The sequence below is a fragment of the Cannabis sativa genome, chromosome 1 (assembly GCF_029168945.1).
Source record: "Cannabis sativa cultivar Pink pepper isolate KNU-18-1 chromosome 1, ASM2916894v1, whole genome shotgun sequence".
Classification (NCBI taxonomy): domain Eukaryota; kingdom Viridiplantae; phylum Streptophyta; class Magnoliopsida; order Rosales; family Cannabaceae; genus Cannabis; species Cannabis sativa.
The window spans coordinates 53,659,383-53,674,464 of NC_083601.1; the positions used below are offsets into that span (position 1 = coordinate 53,659,383).

Sequence of the window (15,082 nt, forward strand, 5' to 3'; positions counted from 1 at the left end):
CCAAAAACTTGGAGATCCAACTACAAAAAGACAAGCAAATTCGATAGAATATTGTTTTGGTATTTTTTGTCTTTAGTTTTGGGATTTGATTTTGATTATAGAATACCAGGTCTTTTCTTTTACTCTTGTTTTGTTCTTATCCGGAAGACGATCTCAACTCAAATAACTAGGTATGGAAGCTATAATGAAACATACAACCCTTGTTCCTGCTTTTGGGAGCAAGTGGTTTAAGTTATTTAGAAAAAATCCATATCTGAATCAACAATACATTGATATAGGGGATGTGTATGCTAAAAGTGGTTCATTTCTGGGAGAATTCACACCTGAAAAGGTTGTTCTAGACTTTATATGCTTGTATACCAAAGCCATGGATCTACCTGAGCTAACTCCTCCTAATGTGGAGTTAGAAATAGCTTCTTCTCCACTTTCAATGGAGCAAGTGATTATGCTTCTTGACTAGATCAGATTACTTCGAGCTAGGGGCTTATGGATACCAGTAAAATTTAAGGCAAGCATTCAAGATGGAAAATGGGTGAAGACATACACGGGTTATAAATCTCCAAGGTAGTCCATTCTTCCTGATGAAACAGGCAAATCAATGTTTGATTTGGTGAAACATGTTCTCAATGATGTATCAATTATAGAAGAGGAGTTCTATGGTGACAAAATTAGTACGTATCAAGATGAACTGAGATTTCTTGGTGTGGGATTTGGGTCTGATGATGTGCAAAAATCGGTCACTGATCGATTTGTCTCTCTTAGTTCTACTGGAATCAGTAAAGAGCAGGCCTTTTCTTTGTTGACACTCATTAGTTTCTTGAAGATGAAGAAAAGGATTGACCAGGGATGGCTGCAAGTCATGAAGAAGGGAAAGTGGTTGAAGACTCATCAATGTTACAATGCCCCCGAAAGGGTTATTCTCTTGCCATATAAGGTAGAAACACCTTCCTGTTTGACTACTACCGATCTTCGTCTTGTTGATGAAGCATATTATGGGTGCCAATTAGGTTCTTTCTTGTCTGAACTAAAGATGCTTGGAGTTATCACTGATCATGCTGAATCATTAAGATTGATTGCGCAAAAGGCAAGTTTCCCTCCAAATTTGCCTTCTGTAACTGTTGATTGTGGTCTGCTTATGCTTAAATGCATCAAATTATCTGACACTTCTGCCACTGGCTTGATTGAGAGGATTAAAGGGAAATCTTGGTTGAAAACGAATTCTGGGTTCAAAAGTCCTTCAGAAACTGCTTATCCTAATTCAGTATGGGGTTCTTTGGTGAGAGCTTTACACATTCCTACAATTGATGAACTCTACTATGGTGACGAGCTTTCCCAATATCTTAGTGAACTGAGTACAGCTGGAGTGGCGGTTGATACTGCTAGTATAACTAAGAAGATTGCTACTAAGTTTAAGATTCTTTCAAGTTCCTCAAAATTGGGACCTGATATGGTGCTATCAATGTTAAAGTGTTTTAAAGAAGAGAGACAAACTTTGTTTTCAGGATGCTCTGAAGTGAGGTGTTTGTTTACTGAGAAATGGTTAAAAACACGCCACGGTTACAAGGCTCCCAACCAATCAATTATTTTCAGCACGAACTGGGGAGCAGTCTCGCCTTTTGTTGATCTTCCTCTAATCGACGATGGGTTCTATAGCATTTTCATATACAAGTACAAGGATGAACTGCATATGTTGGGTGCCATTACTGACTTTGAGGGTGGTGCTGGACTTGTTCTTGAAGGTCTGAAGAGTCCTATTGCATCTGAATTTGTCACAACTGCTGGTACAATGGCATTATTAAAGTGCCTCAAATCTGTCATGTCCAAGTCTCTTGATAAGTCATTGCCTGACAATTTTCTTGAGAACATTGCTAAAAGCAAGTTTCTAAAGACAACAAATGGTTACCTTGTTCCTAAAGAATGTATTCTTTTTGATTCAACTTGGGAAAGTATTTTGAATCAGACTGATTTACCAAGTATTGATGTGAAGTGTTACGAGTCAGACATATCAGTGTACAAGGAGCAGTTAAAAGCCATTGGTGTAAAAACAGATTCTATGGAGGTTTGCTCTCTTATTTATCAGCTTCTCTATTCGCAGACAAACACTTCTCTGATAACAAGGCTGTATAAACTCCTTAGTCTGTTCAACTGGAAGCCAGAGAAGCCAGATGAGTTCAAATCACTTGTCTGGATACCAACCAATGTTGGTGACAAGGGAAAATGGATTGAGTCCAAACTATGTATACTTGATGACGACAACGATCTATTTGGCTCACACTTGTATTCCCTTTCTCATTTTTATGATGCAGAATTGCTACCTCTATTTCTGTCAGCTTTTGGAGTTAGAGAATTCCCTTCACTGGATGACTATTTCCAGTTATGGAATGATTGGACTTCAAGCAGTGATCACCATGTTTCTAAGGTACAATGCCACTTTTTCTGAGAAGGCATCTCAAATATTGGAAGCAAGAAACCAAAGAGGCTTTCAAGCAACACTTGACCAAGCTTTGTGCCACCGCAGCAACATGTTCGCATGACAAGATTCACTTGGTGGACAAGGAAAGTGTTTTTATACCAGATGATCTTCATTTGAAGAATATTTTTGAGAATGTTTCACTTCCTTTGTTTGTTTGGTTCCCTACTGGCAACTTTTCATCTTCCTCAGGGGTACTCATGATGATCTATCAGTATCTAGGAGTGAATATTTTAAGTGATTCTGTCAAGGTGGGGAGCATATTTGCAGAAGATACAGGGCCAAAGAATCTCATACCGAAAAATGGGCTAATTGAAAAAGGTCTCATCAAAATCATATTGGCTTTTCTTGCTGGTCCTTTGCTTAATATGCAGCAAAAAAAGAGACAACAAATTGTTACTACCCTTCTCAACCTCTCCCTTTACAAGAGTGATCAACCCATTAAAGTCACCTACTTGCTGACCCCATATCCAAATGAAATAGTAAAAGCAGAAACAAAGAAAATGGTTTTTTGGGACAGAAGCTCTAAGCAGTTGATCGTTGACGAATCAGGCTACGAGAATAGAAGAAGTAGCATAGAGTTTGCGTCCTGTTTTGCTCAAGAAATCTCAGAAGGACTGCTGCTAGAAGGAAGAGCATGTGCAGTGTCTAGTCTTAGCAGAATTATACACATGGGGTTTGTGTACGAATTCAAGGAAGATTCAGTGGACTACTTGTTAGTCAGAGAGAATTTGAAGATGTTGAATGAAGACAACGAGTTTCTTGGTTCCGCATTCCTTGCTACCAAACAGTATGGTAAAAGAGCAGCACGAGTGAAATCAGAGAAAATGTCTCCCTTCACACCTTCATGCAAGAAGTCATGCAGGAGGTTATTGCCTTGAGTTGATCCTCCTGGTATGAAAATGTCGTTTTTTGAATGTGCCTCTTGTTATGTTTATATATCGTATCTCACTTTTTGATGTCTCTTATGGGACTTTGGCTTTTTTATGGCTTGTAAATACTCCCCAATAGCTAAGCTTCTTTGACTCTCGTTGTGTAATCTGAGTCAATGTGTTTTGTAATATTAGATTGCCTTGTTCTAGTTAGACTTTTTTTGGGTGGCAATGGCATAATTGCACATTGACTATTTTCAGTGAGCAAGTCTTCTATTCTATTCTCCCACTAATACATATTTTGTTTTGTTTTTTGATTGATGATTGGTGATTGGATTTAGGCTTAGGCTTGGGATTGAAATCTGGTTTGGGTTATGTGTATGTATTCTCTACAGATGCAATGATGCATGATGGGGTGGGAATATATTAAATTTAGAGGGCTAATTATGGTGACTGACTATTGAGTGTTTGAGAAGGGTAGTTGTTAGAAAATTCAAGCCTAAAGAAAAGAGTAGTAGAGAGAGAGAGAGTTCCTTTTGTCATTTTTGGTTATGTTTTGAGGAGTAGTAGAGTTGTATGATTATATGTAGAAAATGTAGTCAAGTCATTTTGTCAATTTTTGCTATGTGTTGGAGTGAGATAGAAAGGTAAAAGAGTACAGTCTTAGCTACCACGTGTTTGTCTGGTTGCCTAAATAATGTAACGACTCACCTGGTTTACTGCTGTGCCAATGGCTAAAGCTTTTTTTACCATTTCTAGGCGTAAATAGGTAAATTTAACTCTCGGTTGCAGATAAGTACTTAAGTTTAATTTTTGACGATAATAATACCGAAGTTATATTTTTAAAACTTCCGTAAGTAATGGCTATTAAGTGTTAAAATTATTATTCACGTGTCATTTTTTTATTAGTATATTTAAATTAATTTTTAAATAAAAAATAAAAAATTAATGACCTTGACTAATAGAGACTGTTACGTGACCATTAACTTGACACTTAATGATTAGATACCGAAATATTAAACTTAAGTATTTATCAACAACTGAAAGTTAAATATAAGTTTTAATGCCACAAATTTTTTTTTTCTCTAATAGGGATTTTTGTTAGGTTCCACATCCATGTTTCATCATTCATTGATTTTACTAAAACATTCATCAATCACACTATAACGTATATTCAATGTCATAGTGAGTGCAAAAATATAATAAATTTTACTTTTTTTTTTTTTTCTAATCTTAATCAAAAGCTTCTAAACTATATGTATGGAGTTATATTCACAAACTCATTTTAAAAAATCATTGAAAATAGAACATATATCCTAGAAGTTATACATTAAATTGTAAGGTTGAAATAAATAATGGTGTATTCAAATTTATATAAATATATTATTTTGAGTTATATTGAAACTTGTTATATTTTATTAAAATTGTTCCTTTTATATTAATTTTGAGTAAATTATTGGAGGGTGGGAAACATGTTTATGTTAAGAAAATGGGATATTATATTTGTACCTAAAGGATATATAAAGACACTTTACTTTTAATTATAGAGGCATAAATACTCAAAGTTTTAAGTTTGTAAGCGACATAAACTTAATGTTTATTTTTAGTGGCATAAGTACTCAATGTTCAAAAAACTGTAATTTTCCTCCAGCTTTGTCAGTACAGACTCCGTTTCAAATTTATTAAAAGAACATTTAGAAGTAACTGATACTACATATTTCTGTCTAGATCCAATAATCTAAAAATTTAGACCTTATATGTGGTCAGTTTAAGAAAATAATAGAGTCTGTACTGATGAAATTAAAGAAAAATTACAGTTTTATAATTAGGTACTTATACCGCTAAAAATAAATATTAAGTTTATGCTAATTACAAACTTGAAACTTTAGTTACTTATGCCGCTATTTACTCTAATTAAAAACGTGAATACATATGATTTTTACCTTCTGAATTATTATCATATCTATCACAATTAATTATTTTTATGTTGTTTTAAATTATATATCAATTATTACAACTTCTGAATTTTGCTCCTATGTAGCGTAATTGATTTAATAGTGGTAATTTGAAGGAAGACAATTTGTCAATTCAATAATAATTTAAGGGTATAATTTTGTAATTTTGTAATGTTGATACTTTGAAATAGTTGCAAGTAATTTTATTTTGGACACTAAAGTACGATTTGTCAAAGGGCATTTGGAATAATATGTTCAAAATAATTTAATTATATAGAATATTATAAAAAAGAATATAATCATAGAGAAATGTGTAAATTATATTTGGTCGTATAAGATAATATATAATCATATTCCTATTAATTGAATTACATCGTTTAGTATATTTTTTTAACGTATTGTTTAATGTTAATTATAATAAAAATAGAATAATTATTCATTAAAGAAATATATTTATTAATTAGTAAATATTAAATTTTATTGGATTTTTTATTAATTAAAATAAACTTTTCTATATATTTTATCACTATGTTATTTATTTTTGTTCCATGTAATATTAAAACTTATAAAACTTAGAATGACATGATCATTTAGTGGTAATAATTTAAGGGAAAATTTTTTATCTACTTAAAAAAAAAATCAAATTAAATTATTTTTTAGAATTTTTTCTTAACACTTTTTTATTTTTTTATTGCTTTCAAAAAGATATTCATTTATCTTATTTTTACATATATATATACGAGGCTGAAGTTACGTGCAATGCACGTATACATAGTTATATTTTCGATGGATGCCTTTGTTTAATGCTAGTGAAGGAAGCAAAGACGAGATGTGTGGTATACATGTACTCTGCAAAAATAAAAAATATATATAACCGAGTTTAAGTAACCGATAATTTAAGAGTCCAATATAGTCTAAAATGAAAGGAACTGAAACATTTCTGCATTACTGGTGTTTTTTTGCTTAAGATAGTTCTGGAAAACAAAGTGAAGTAGAAGAATTTGTAGAATATAATAAGTTTAAACTCAGAGTGCACAAATAGCAAAAATTTAAAGATGCTTGAAATATAAAGACTTGCTTTCTCTTCTTTCCTTTTTCCGTTGTTTATTAAATAAGAACAAAATAAAATTTACACCTCTTTTGATTTGTGTCCTTTATATACTGTCTTTCTTTCTTAATGAGAGAAACATAACAGTAAACAGAGACAACCTTCTTAATGAAGAGCATCCAATTGATTGTATAAGGTTCTATGTAACATCCAAAAAAAGCAATAGAAAACCTACATAAAAAAAAAAAAATCAAGGTTACAGTTATTATAAACTAACTACGGATAAAAGATTGATGACAATTATCAACATCTAATTTATAAATAAATTATTAAATGATAAGAAAACCCAGCTCTCACAATCTTCTAGTAATGTAGGCTCAAATTTGGGAGGAAGGTTGAAGACAACCCAAATAACTTCAAATGACAAACATAGGTCATTCATTTAACAGGTTGGTTGCCAGCCATTCTAAGATTAACCTGCATTACTATAATTATTTTATATATATTATTCATTATCATAAAGTGGAAAGTCTTGATATAAGTAATCTCCAATTCAAATTGTAAATATATAATATAAATATTGATTAAAGCAACTACTACTTTATTGAGACATGTTGATAAGATAAAAACATACTTCGGTACATTTGTGCTCTCTTGCTAATTTTAGTAGCTAGAGAATCTTTCACATCATTACAGAATGCAATTTTTTTTTTAATTTTTAACTGATACAAAGTCAAACCTTGCACCTAAATAGCAAGAAACATCAGGAAGTGGTACGGAAAAGTGAACAATTAAACATTCAAATACAAAATAAAAGAGAGTCGATATTGAAAGAATAATTATAGCAAATGGGATAGCTTGAAGAACATATAAAGGGTCCATAAAAGTACCTTTGCTGGCAAATCAGTCACAATTCTGCCACATTTCAGAATCTCGATGCCTGAATGAAATTAATAAATTCCAATGGAAAAAATATTACAACCCCAAACATGTTATCATTCTACTCAGACCAAAAAACCTATTGATGGTTAGATATCTTCTGTAGGCATGATGTTATATCTTTGCTACAACAAAAATATAAACTTTAATGATCAAACGATTGAAAATTAGCAGATTAACAGGCTAAGAAAAAATCAAAAAGCCATTCTTAAATTTATAAAAAATGATACACTTTATAATAAAAAGAATTGTAAAAGGTTAATTAATTTAGCTAGGAGCCGATGGATCCTATATACAAAAATAACTAAAAATTAAAAAAATCATTATATCGTATAGTCCAAATTGCAATGAAGGATCTTCATAATTAATATTTATGAAATAAAATATCTATACAGAAAAAAATGTATGCTGGTTTTATTTATAGACTCTGAGAAAAAAAAAAGAAAGCTTATATGTATTTACTTAGAGTTGTTACCCTCAAACATGTGATCTGGCACCAACTCTTTTGAAGGTACTATTCAAATTTCAAAGTTAGCAATAGCAAAACAAATAGAAAATAAATAAATGAAAAATAATAAGAAGGAAAATAAAAGGAGGTGGAAGCTTTGGATGAGAATTGTACCTTAAAGGTTTCTCGCCCACTTCAACAACCCAGATACTCCATCGAATACTCTTTTAAGCACTACAACAAGCAATGAAGTGTGTAAATGATGAACTGAAATAAAAATTCATATCGAAGACTAACAATTCTAATTCTTCCTGAATGAATAGAAGCTAGATCAATGGCTAAAAGCTCACCATTTAGAAAAATTAATTGAGATACAAACCTCACAATCTGAAAAAGACTATAAATGGGGTCACAAATTGTTGTCCTAAATATGTGTTTGAGAGAAGAATGAAGAAACACAATGTCAATTTCTTTCGGTGGTGGAGAATAGCAGAGAGTTAGAATCGCAATAAGAGTTTGAGAAGAAAGAAGAATCACAATATGATTTTGATTTCTTGCGGGATGGAGTTGCTAGGATTAAAAATCCCAATATCTATTTTGGTTTGAATGGCAATAAACTCAACTATTGCAAGTACATTTTTTAACAAGAAAAGTTATGTATGTTTTGTAAAAATTATGAAAGAAATGATTATCACATCCCGACTTGAACAAAGAATCAATATTAATAAAACATAAAAGTGGAGAGAGCAATGTGATACCTTGAACAATTTATGATATTGTTCAGCCTGGTTCCTATTTTTGCAACCCAAAAGTCAAAAATCAGTATAAATAACACTGCAATAGCGAAAAATAAAATAGCAGTTAGAAATTGGAAAAAAAAAATGAAAGGGAAAATAATAAGTTCCCTAAGTAAGTAACATGTATTAGTGTAGAAATTACTTTTCATTTTAGTCTTTATATGGTGCACTGAATCATCAGTTTTTGAACTTTAAACCTTTTTCCTTGTGTGTTAATTGCTGCAGACCAAAAGAGAAAAAAGAGTATGAGATTGAATATAGTTGTGGTGATTGTATCTGAGGATTTGTATATACTTATTTTAATATATGTATGAGTTTGTCTAACTTTTACAAATAGAACTATCATAACCAGTATTTCATTATGATATGACCAAAATGCTATAAATCTAATCAATTTTAAAGAACTCAAATGTGAAAAAAGATAATAATATATCATAAAAATGGAGAATATATTATTGTTATACCTTGGATTGAGCAGAGTTGAGAAGGACTCATTTCTGATCTTCCTGAGTTACTTGCTCACCACTTACCACCTTAATTACGATCTGTTTTTTAGATCAAAATAAAGCATTGGACTCTGATTAGATGAGTAACAATCTCTGATTGAAGCCCTTTGCATAACTGAAAAATCCCCAAATTATCTTTTTTTTTTTTAAGAAAATAAAGTAAGTAAGACTTTGCATGCCAAATGGTGAAAGTAATAAGCGAGATGTAGACAGAGAAGAGCATCACGATGAAATTATTAGGGTTTATGAGAAGAAAATGAGGTTTTATATGAGGTTCTCTCAAACTCATATTTAAACTCTTTTGACATAAGTTTTATATATATATATATATACAAACTCTCTCTTCACCCAAATTAAAATTAGATATGCAGAACTGAGAACACAAATAAAAAGAAGAAAATCATTCTCAATCTCACTCACTTTTCATAAATCATAATAAGAATTAATATGTTTGAAGATGAGGAAGATTTAATCCCTAATCCCAAACCGATTATGATTCGGGAAGTTTGTGCAAAAGATTTGTACTCCGAATTCGATTTAATCGGACACTCATCGATCAATTGGATAAATTTTGTGTTTGGGCATTGGACCTCTTTCTTCTTACAAGATAGTATATCATGTGGAAAACATATTGAGGCCATCATTGTTATTTCAATACAACATCAAACATAACCCAGAAGAAATGATCGTCTCGTGTCTTGTTCAAAACAAGAAAGATAGAAATTCAAAATCATAATTATTAGATTGGCTTCTATCGATTTACCTCGAGATTGTTGGAATCCACCTCCTCTCCCTTTCTCTATGTCGTTTTCTTTAGATGAAGAACAACCCCATTTCAGAAATCGATTTCGATGGTGCTGTTTTGATAGTTACAGTTGAATACTTATTTTTCGCCTCGATATGTAACAGGTTTCAAAAACAGATTTTTCTTTTGGTGCTGTTTTGATAGGTTCTATTGAATACTTTTTTAGAAATTTGAAAATTGTAGGATTTGTTAGAAAGATATGTGGGTAAGATATTTTTTTTAATTTAAAAAAAAAAGATTGTTTAATTTTTTTGGGTTTAATTATTGGGTTTATTTATTTGTTAACGTTTAACGTTAACAGTCTGTTAAGTTAATCGTGTAAGGCTAAATAAAAAAAAGAATCGTTAAACCAAGAATTGCCGTTAGATAGACACTTTTAATATATAAAGATATATAGGGTTTATCTACGGTAAGACCACTCATTTTTACTTCATACTATGGGGAAGTTTTGTGGCCCAATTACAGTAAATTTACTTGATGTCACATGTTATGATTGTGCATATGTATGCATGTGATTTTTTATTTATTTTTTTTAAAAATAAAAATTTATATCTGTTGGCATAAGTGGGCTGTTTTTTTTTTGGTCTTTGTTTTCCTTTTTATTTTATCATTTGTTTTGCTTTGGATTATTTTTTTTTTTTAGAGTTTTTACAAAAATACTAGATTTTGGACAAAAATTTACAATTTTACTGTCACAAGGATTTTTTTTTTTTTACAAAAATACTGTCTTTTTATAAAACAACCGTAAAACAACAAAATATTATAATTAAAAATAATAGTAGAATAACTAAAAAATAACCGTAGAACAACAGTGAAAACTTAACACAGTACATAGTATGAAACTTACATAATATTTTTGAAAAAAAATCTGCTAAAAATATAATAAGAAAAAAGTTAGAAATTTCAATATGTGGTGTAAAAACTCTTTTTTTTCTTAAAAAAAATTAGAAATATATATATCCAAATATGTCATAAAAATTATATTTTTTTCCAATAAAATTAGTTTAATAATAAAATATTTTTAAATAAAATCCTTTATAACAATATGAGAGTAAATTAATCTAAAATATAATAATGGCAAGAACACACTACTTTAATATCGAGTGAGAAAAAAAAATTAGAGCAACAATAATATTAATGGAAAAAACTATGAAAATTTACATATGAGAGAATTTAAAAAAATAATAATAATTCAAATTAAAAATGAATATTTTTTTAATTATTAATATTATTTTTTTTAAAAAAATAAATATATAATTAAATATTATTATAATATGTATAAAGTTTTAATTGTGTGTAAGCAGTCCTATTGTAAAAGTATACACCTTATATCTTAATAACCACATGCTCTAAAATCAATGATCAAAAAAGTTTCCCTACCGGTAGGGAACTTATGCTAAGTCCTACCATAGTCTTGCCCTATATATATATATTAAGATAATAGATTTATTTATATTTATTTTTGACTTTAATGATTTTTTATATACTTTTAAATAATTTAAAATTATTTATCTATATTTGTACTTTGTAGAATGGGAAAACAAAGAAAAATTAAGAAAAATAAATATAAATAAAATAGAGTAAATACTATTTTGGATTCTGTGTTTTGTTAAAGTTACCTATTGGACCTTCTGTTTTGTTAAATGACAAAATGAACCCTGTATTTTTTAAAATTGTACAAATAGAACCTGAACTAATTTTTTGTCAAAATAAAACTTAATAATAATCTGATCTAGAGATGTTATGACAAAACTGGTTACATTTTCTGTATTTGTTCGAATTAGAAATTGTCTTAAAGTTGATTATATTAAAAAATAAAATTGTTAAAAATTGAGCTTAGGGTCCCATTTTTACCGTTTTAGAAAATATAGGGTCCATTTTGTCATTTAACAAAACAGGGGGTCCAATTGATAACTTTTACAAAACATAAGGTCCAAAATAATATTTACCCAATAAAATATTAACTTTATATAAAAGATCTTATAAAAAAACTCTACATAAATGATCTTATTAAAAAAAAACTTTACATAAATGATCTTATAAAAAAAAAAAACTTTACATAAAAAAAAAAAACAAAATCTATTTATTGAACTATATCTAATGTTTTTAGGCCTATCCAGACTCGATCCGATTTATTTCAGTCATCCAATCGATCTAGCATACATTAGATGTTGAATTGGATCGATTTTATTCATTAGATATATTTCATGTATATCTATCAGTGATTCTGGTTTACTAAATTGTTCATTCAAACTAAATAAAAAGCACTTTGATTAGATATTGAATGTATTAGATTTTTGGACATTTCATTCGACATATGATCTAATCTAATTAGATATTTAAAAATAACATCTAATCTGATCACAATAAAATATTAAATTTTTAACGATGAATTATAACTGAATCAGTTAGTTATTATTAAATTAGATTAATTTATACACACGCACATAGATGCAAATAAAATTTGGCCAAGAAAATGTAGATTGAAACCTAATAAAGAGGGAAAGTGTAAAATGTGGTGAATCAAAATCCTTTATGCTATGAGAATAGGAAATTATGCTACGTGTATCTTGGAAGAGTAGACACTAAAATAAATTAAAAATAAAAAATAATAATAAAAAAACGGTGAAAGTGGATCTATTATCTATTATCTATTATCTATTCTCTATTCTCTGTTCTCTATTTCCTATCATCGCCTAACCGTCAATAATACCTTCTTTAATTCCTCTCTTCCTTTCTCTCAACCCTCAAAATCCATCATCATGACGGTACGTAACTCCTTAATCATATTCTTCTGTAATGAACATTACATATTTGGGATTATTTAATATCTATTGTTGTTCCTCTGTAATATTATTGTCATAATATATATATATATATATATATATATCTGTATTTGAATCCTATATGTATATTTTTGTTGAAATATTTCAGTTTCTAATAATTATATATATTATTTGTTGGTTTATGAATACAGACAAAAACAATAAAAGTGAATAATGTCTCCTTAGGTGCAACAGACCAAGATCTAAAGGAATTCTTTTCCTTTTCAGGAGAAATTCTCCATCTTGAAACTCTAAGGTAACAACCATTAATACATATAATTCATTTTCTTCTAATCTATACACTCACACACATATATATATATATATATTATATTCTGATATAATTATATGTCTGTTAAATATGTTTTAGCGAGAATGAACGGTCTCAAGTGGCATATGTTACTTTCAAGGATCCCAAAGGAGCAGAAACTGCTGTTCTTCTTTCGGTGATACACATTTTTTATTTTCTTTTATAATTAATTTTTCATTCATTAATAAAAGGGTTTACTTGTATTGATCAGATCATGTTTGTATAAATGTCTCTTTCAGGGAGCAACAATAGTGGATCAACCTGTCACTGTTGATCTAGCTCCAGAGTATAAACTCCCATCTTCTGTACTTGTTTCCCCCACTCCAACAGTAATATTATTCCCCATCTATTCTTCATGAATGTGTGTATATGTTATAGGTTTGTTTCTATTGGTGACTTGATTTGTTTTGTGAATTGATCAGGTTGAGGAAACCAACCAAGGTGTTGGTAATGGTGGTGGTGGTGATCAATCTGCTGTGAAAAGAGCAGAGGATGTGGTGATGAGCATGCTGTCCAAAGGGTTCACTCTGGGCAAAGATGCATTGGGAAAGGCAAAGTCATTTGATGAGAAGCACCAGTTATCATCCACTGCCACAGCCAAAGTTGTCTCTCTTGATCAGAAGATTGGTTTCACTGACAAAATCAGTGTTGGAACAAGCATAGTGAATGAGAAAGTGAGGGAAATGGATGACAAGTTTCGGGTTTCGGAGAAGACCAAGTCGGCTTTCAATGCTGCTGAACAGAAGGTGAGCAGTGCTGGCTCTGCCATCATGAAAAACAGGTATGTGTTAACAGGGGCCACATGGGTGACTGGTGCTTTCAGCAGGGTCACCAACAAGGCAGCTGCATCAGCATCAAGTGATGACAATGTCCCAACGGAGGAGAATAAAGCTTCTTCAACTGAGCAGGAACATCCTCATGTGGATGACCAACCTTCAAAGTCACCAACAAGTCCCCACCTCCACAAGGTTTAGGCTTAATCCTTATTCATTCTATTATACCTATATATGTAATTATTTCACTGTTTGGTTGTTGTGTTATCTTTTTGTACAATAAAGTGCAAATAACAATGATAAACCTTGTAATTACATAAATATATAAGTTTATATATGTGTTTAATTTTACAGAATCATAATCTATAAACGAACGATGTAACGTATTAACTTTGAATGTGAAATTTATTCCATTTTTCCCTTGAATGCTGTTAGATATTTTTGAGTAGATAGTAATAAGGGGTGTAAAGATGAAGCAAACATGTAAGGCATCAATTTGGTACACTATTCTATGGACAGTAAAAATCCTGTTTGTTCTTCTTTTGGTTTTCTTGTTCATTGATATAGAAAGTAAAAGGTTTGAAATTTTGAAAATGAATGATGATTGGTTTGTAAATGGCTGATTAGAAGAAAAAAAGAAGAAAAACTTTACAATTTCAATACCTAACTAATACATATCTCTTTAATATTGCTAAATTATTATTTCTTTTCAAGTATATTTGTAGGAATGTGAAAAACATGTAGGTATCATGCTTGCAATTAGAAGCCAATCAACATAAAAAAAAACACATTAAAAAAAAACATGAAAGCAAGGAAAAAGACTTGAAACTAGAGCTTCTAATATCATATTGGCCAAGTTGTTAGTGCTGCCACTATCAAACCCATTGCTGAAATTAAAACCCGACGGCGATGCTGGAGGAGCATCGTTATTATCCAATCAGCGGTGGTGATGGCGTTTGTGTTTTGTCTAGACAGCGGCGGACCAGCGGTGGCAGGAAGACAGTTTTCAGTTACCATTTCAACACAAAATGTATACACCATACACAATTTAATAAATGTGAGCTTGAAAGAAAATGAAGAGGAGAGGTAAATAACAGTGTTTTGTTTCTAATTGATTGAAGAATTGTATTACACTGATAAATAGAGTAGCCTTTATATAGAAACTAAGAGTTGGTTAGATCTGACAGCTTGTAACTGACCTCATAACAGAAACTAACCTATAACTAACTCTAACTACTCCTTTTCTTTAACACCGCCCTTCAAACTAAGTGTGGGAAGTTGAGAACACACTTTGTTTGTCTCGAAACGGGACCTAGTGCTAGAAATTGCCTTAG

The 15,082-nt window shown here is 30.4% G+C and overlaps 1 protein-coding gene, 1 long non-coding RNA gene and 1 pseudogene across 5 annotated transcripts; 2 read left to right on the forward strand and 1 right to left on the reverse strand.

Annotated features, from left to right (window-relative positions):
- LOC115704403 (uncharacterized) overlaps positions 1-3,351 on the forward strand; it is a 40,880-nt pseudogene extending 37,529 nt beyond the window's left edge.
- Positions 3,352-6,284: 2,933 nt separating this feature from the next.
- On the reverse strand, positions 6,285-9,999 carry LOC115705970 (uncharacterized). Of its 4 annotated transcripts, none has more exons than XR_009685771.1 (8): positions 9,799-9,999; positions 8,994-9,150; positions 8,672-8,748; positions 8,491-8,566; positions 7,907-7,966; positions 6,980-7,409; positions 6,703-6,822; positions 6,285-6,576 (listed from the first exon to the last, which is right to left on the reverse strand). It is a non-coding gene; the product is annotated as an uncharacterized LOC115705970 (long non-coding RNA). The 4 variants fall into 4 exon arrangements; XR_009685772.1 differs by having other exon boundaries at positions 6,980-7,285; positions 8,994-9,170; XR_009685770.1 differs by having other exon boundaries at positions 6,980-7,404; positions 8,994-9,170.
- A 2,453-nt stretch (positions 10,000-12,452) lies between these two features.
- LOC115705952 (binding partner of ACD11 1) lies at positions 12,453-14,174 on the forward strand. Its single transcript, XM_030633446.2, has 5 exons — positions 12,453-12,608; positions 12,818-12,921; positions 13,036-13,111; positions 13,215-13,304; positions 13,398-14,174. The coding sequence occupies exons 1-5, from the start codon at positions 12,603-12,605 to the stop codon at positions 13,947-13,949; spliced, it is 828 nt and encodes a 275-aa protein (XP_030489306.1). The 5' UTR covers positions 12,453-12,602; the 3' UTR covers positions 13,950-14,174.
- Positions 14,175-15,082: the final 908 nt, after the last annotated feature.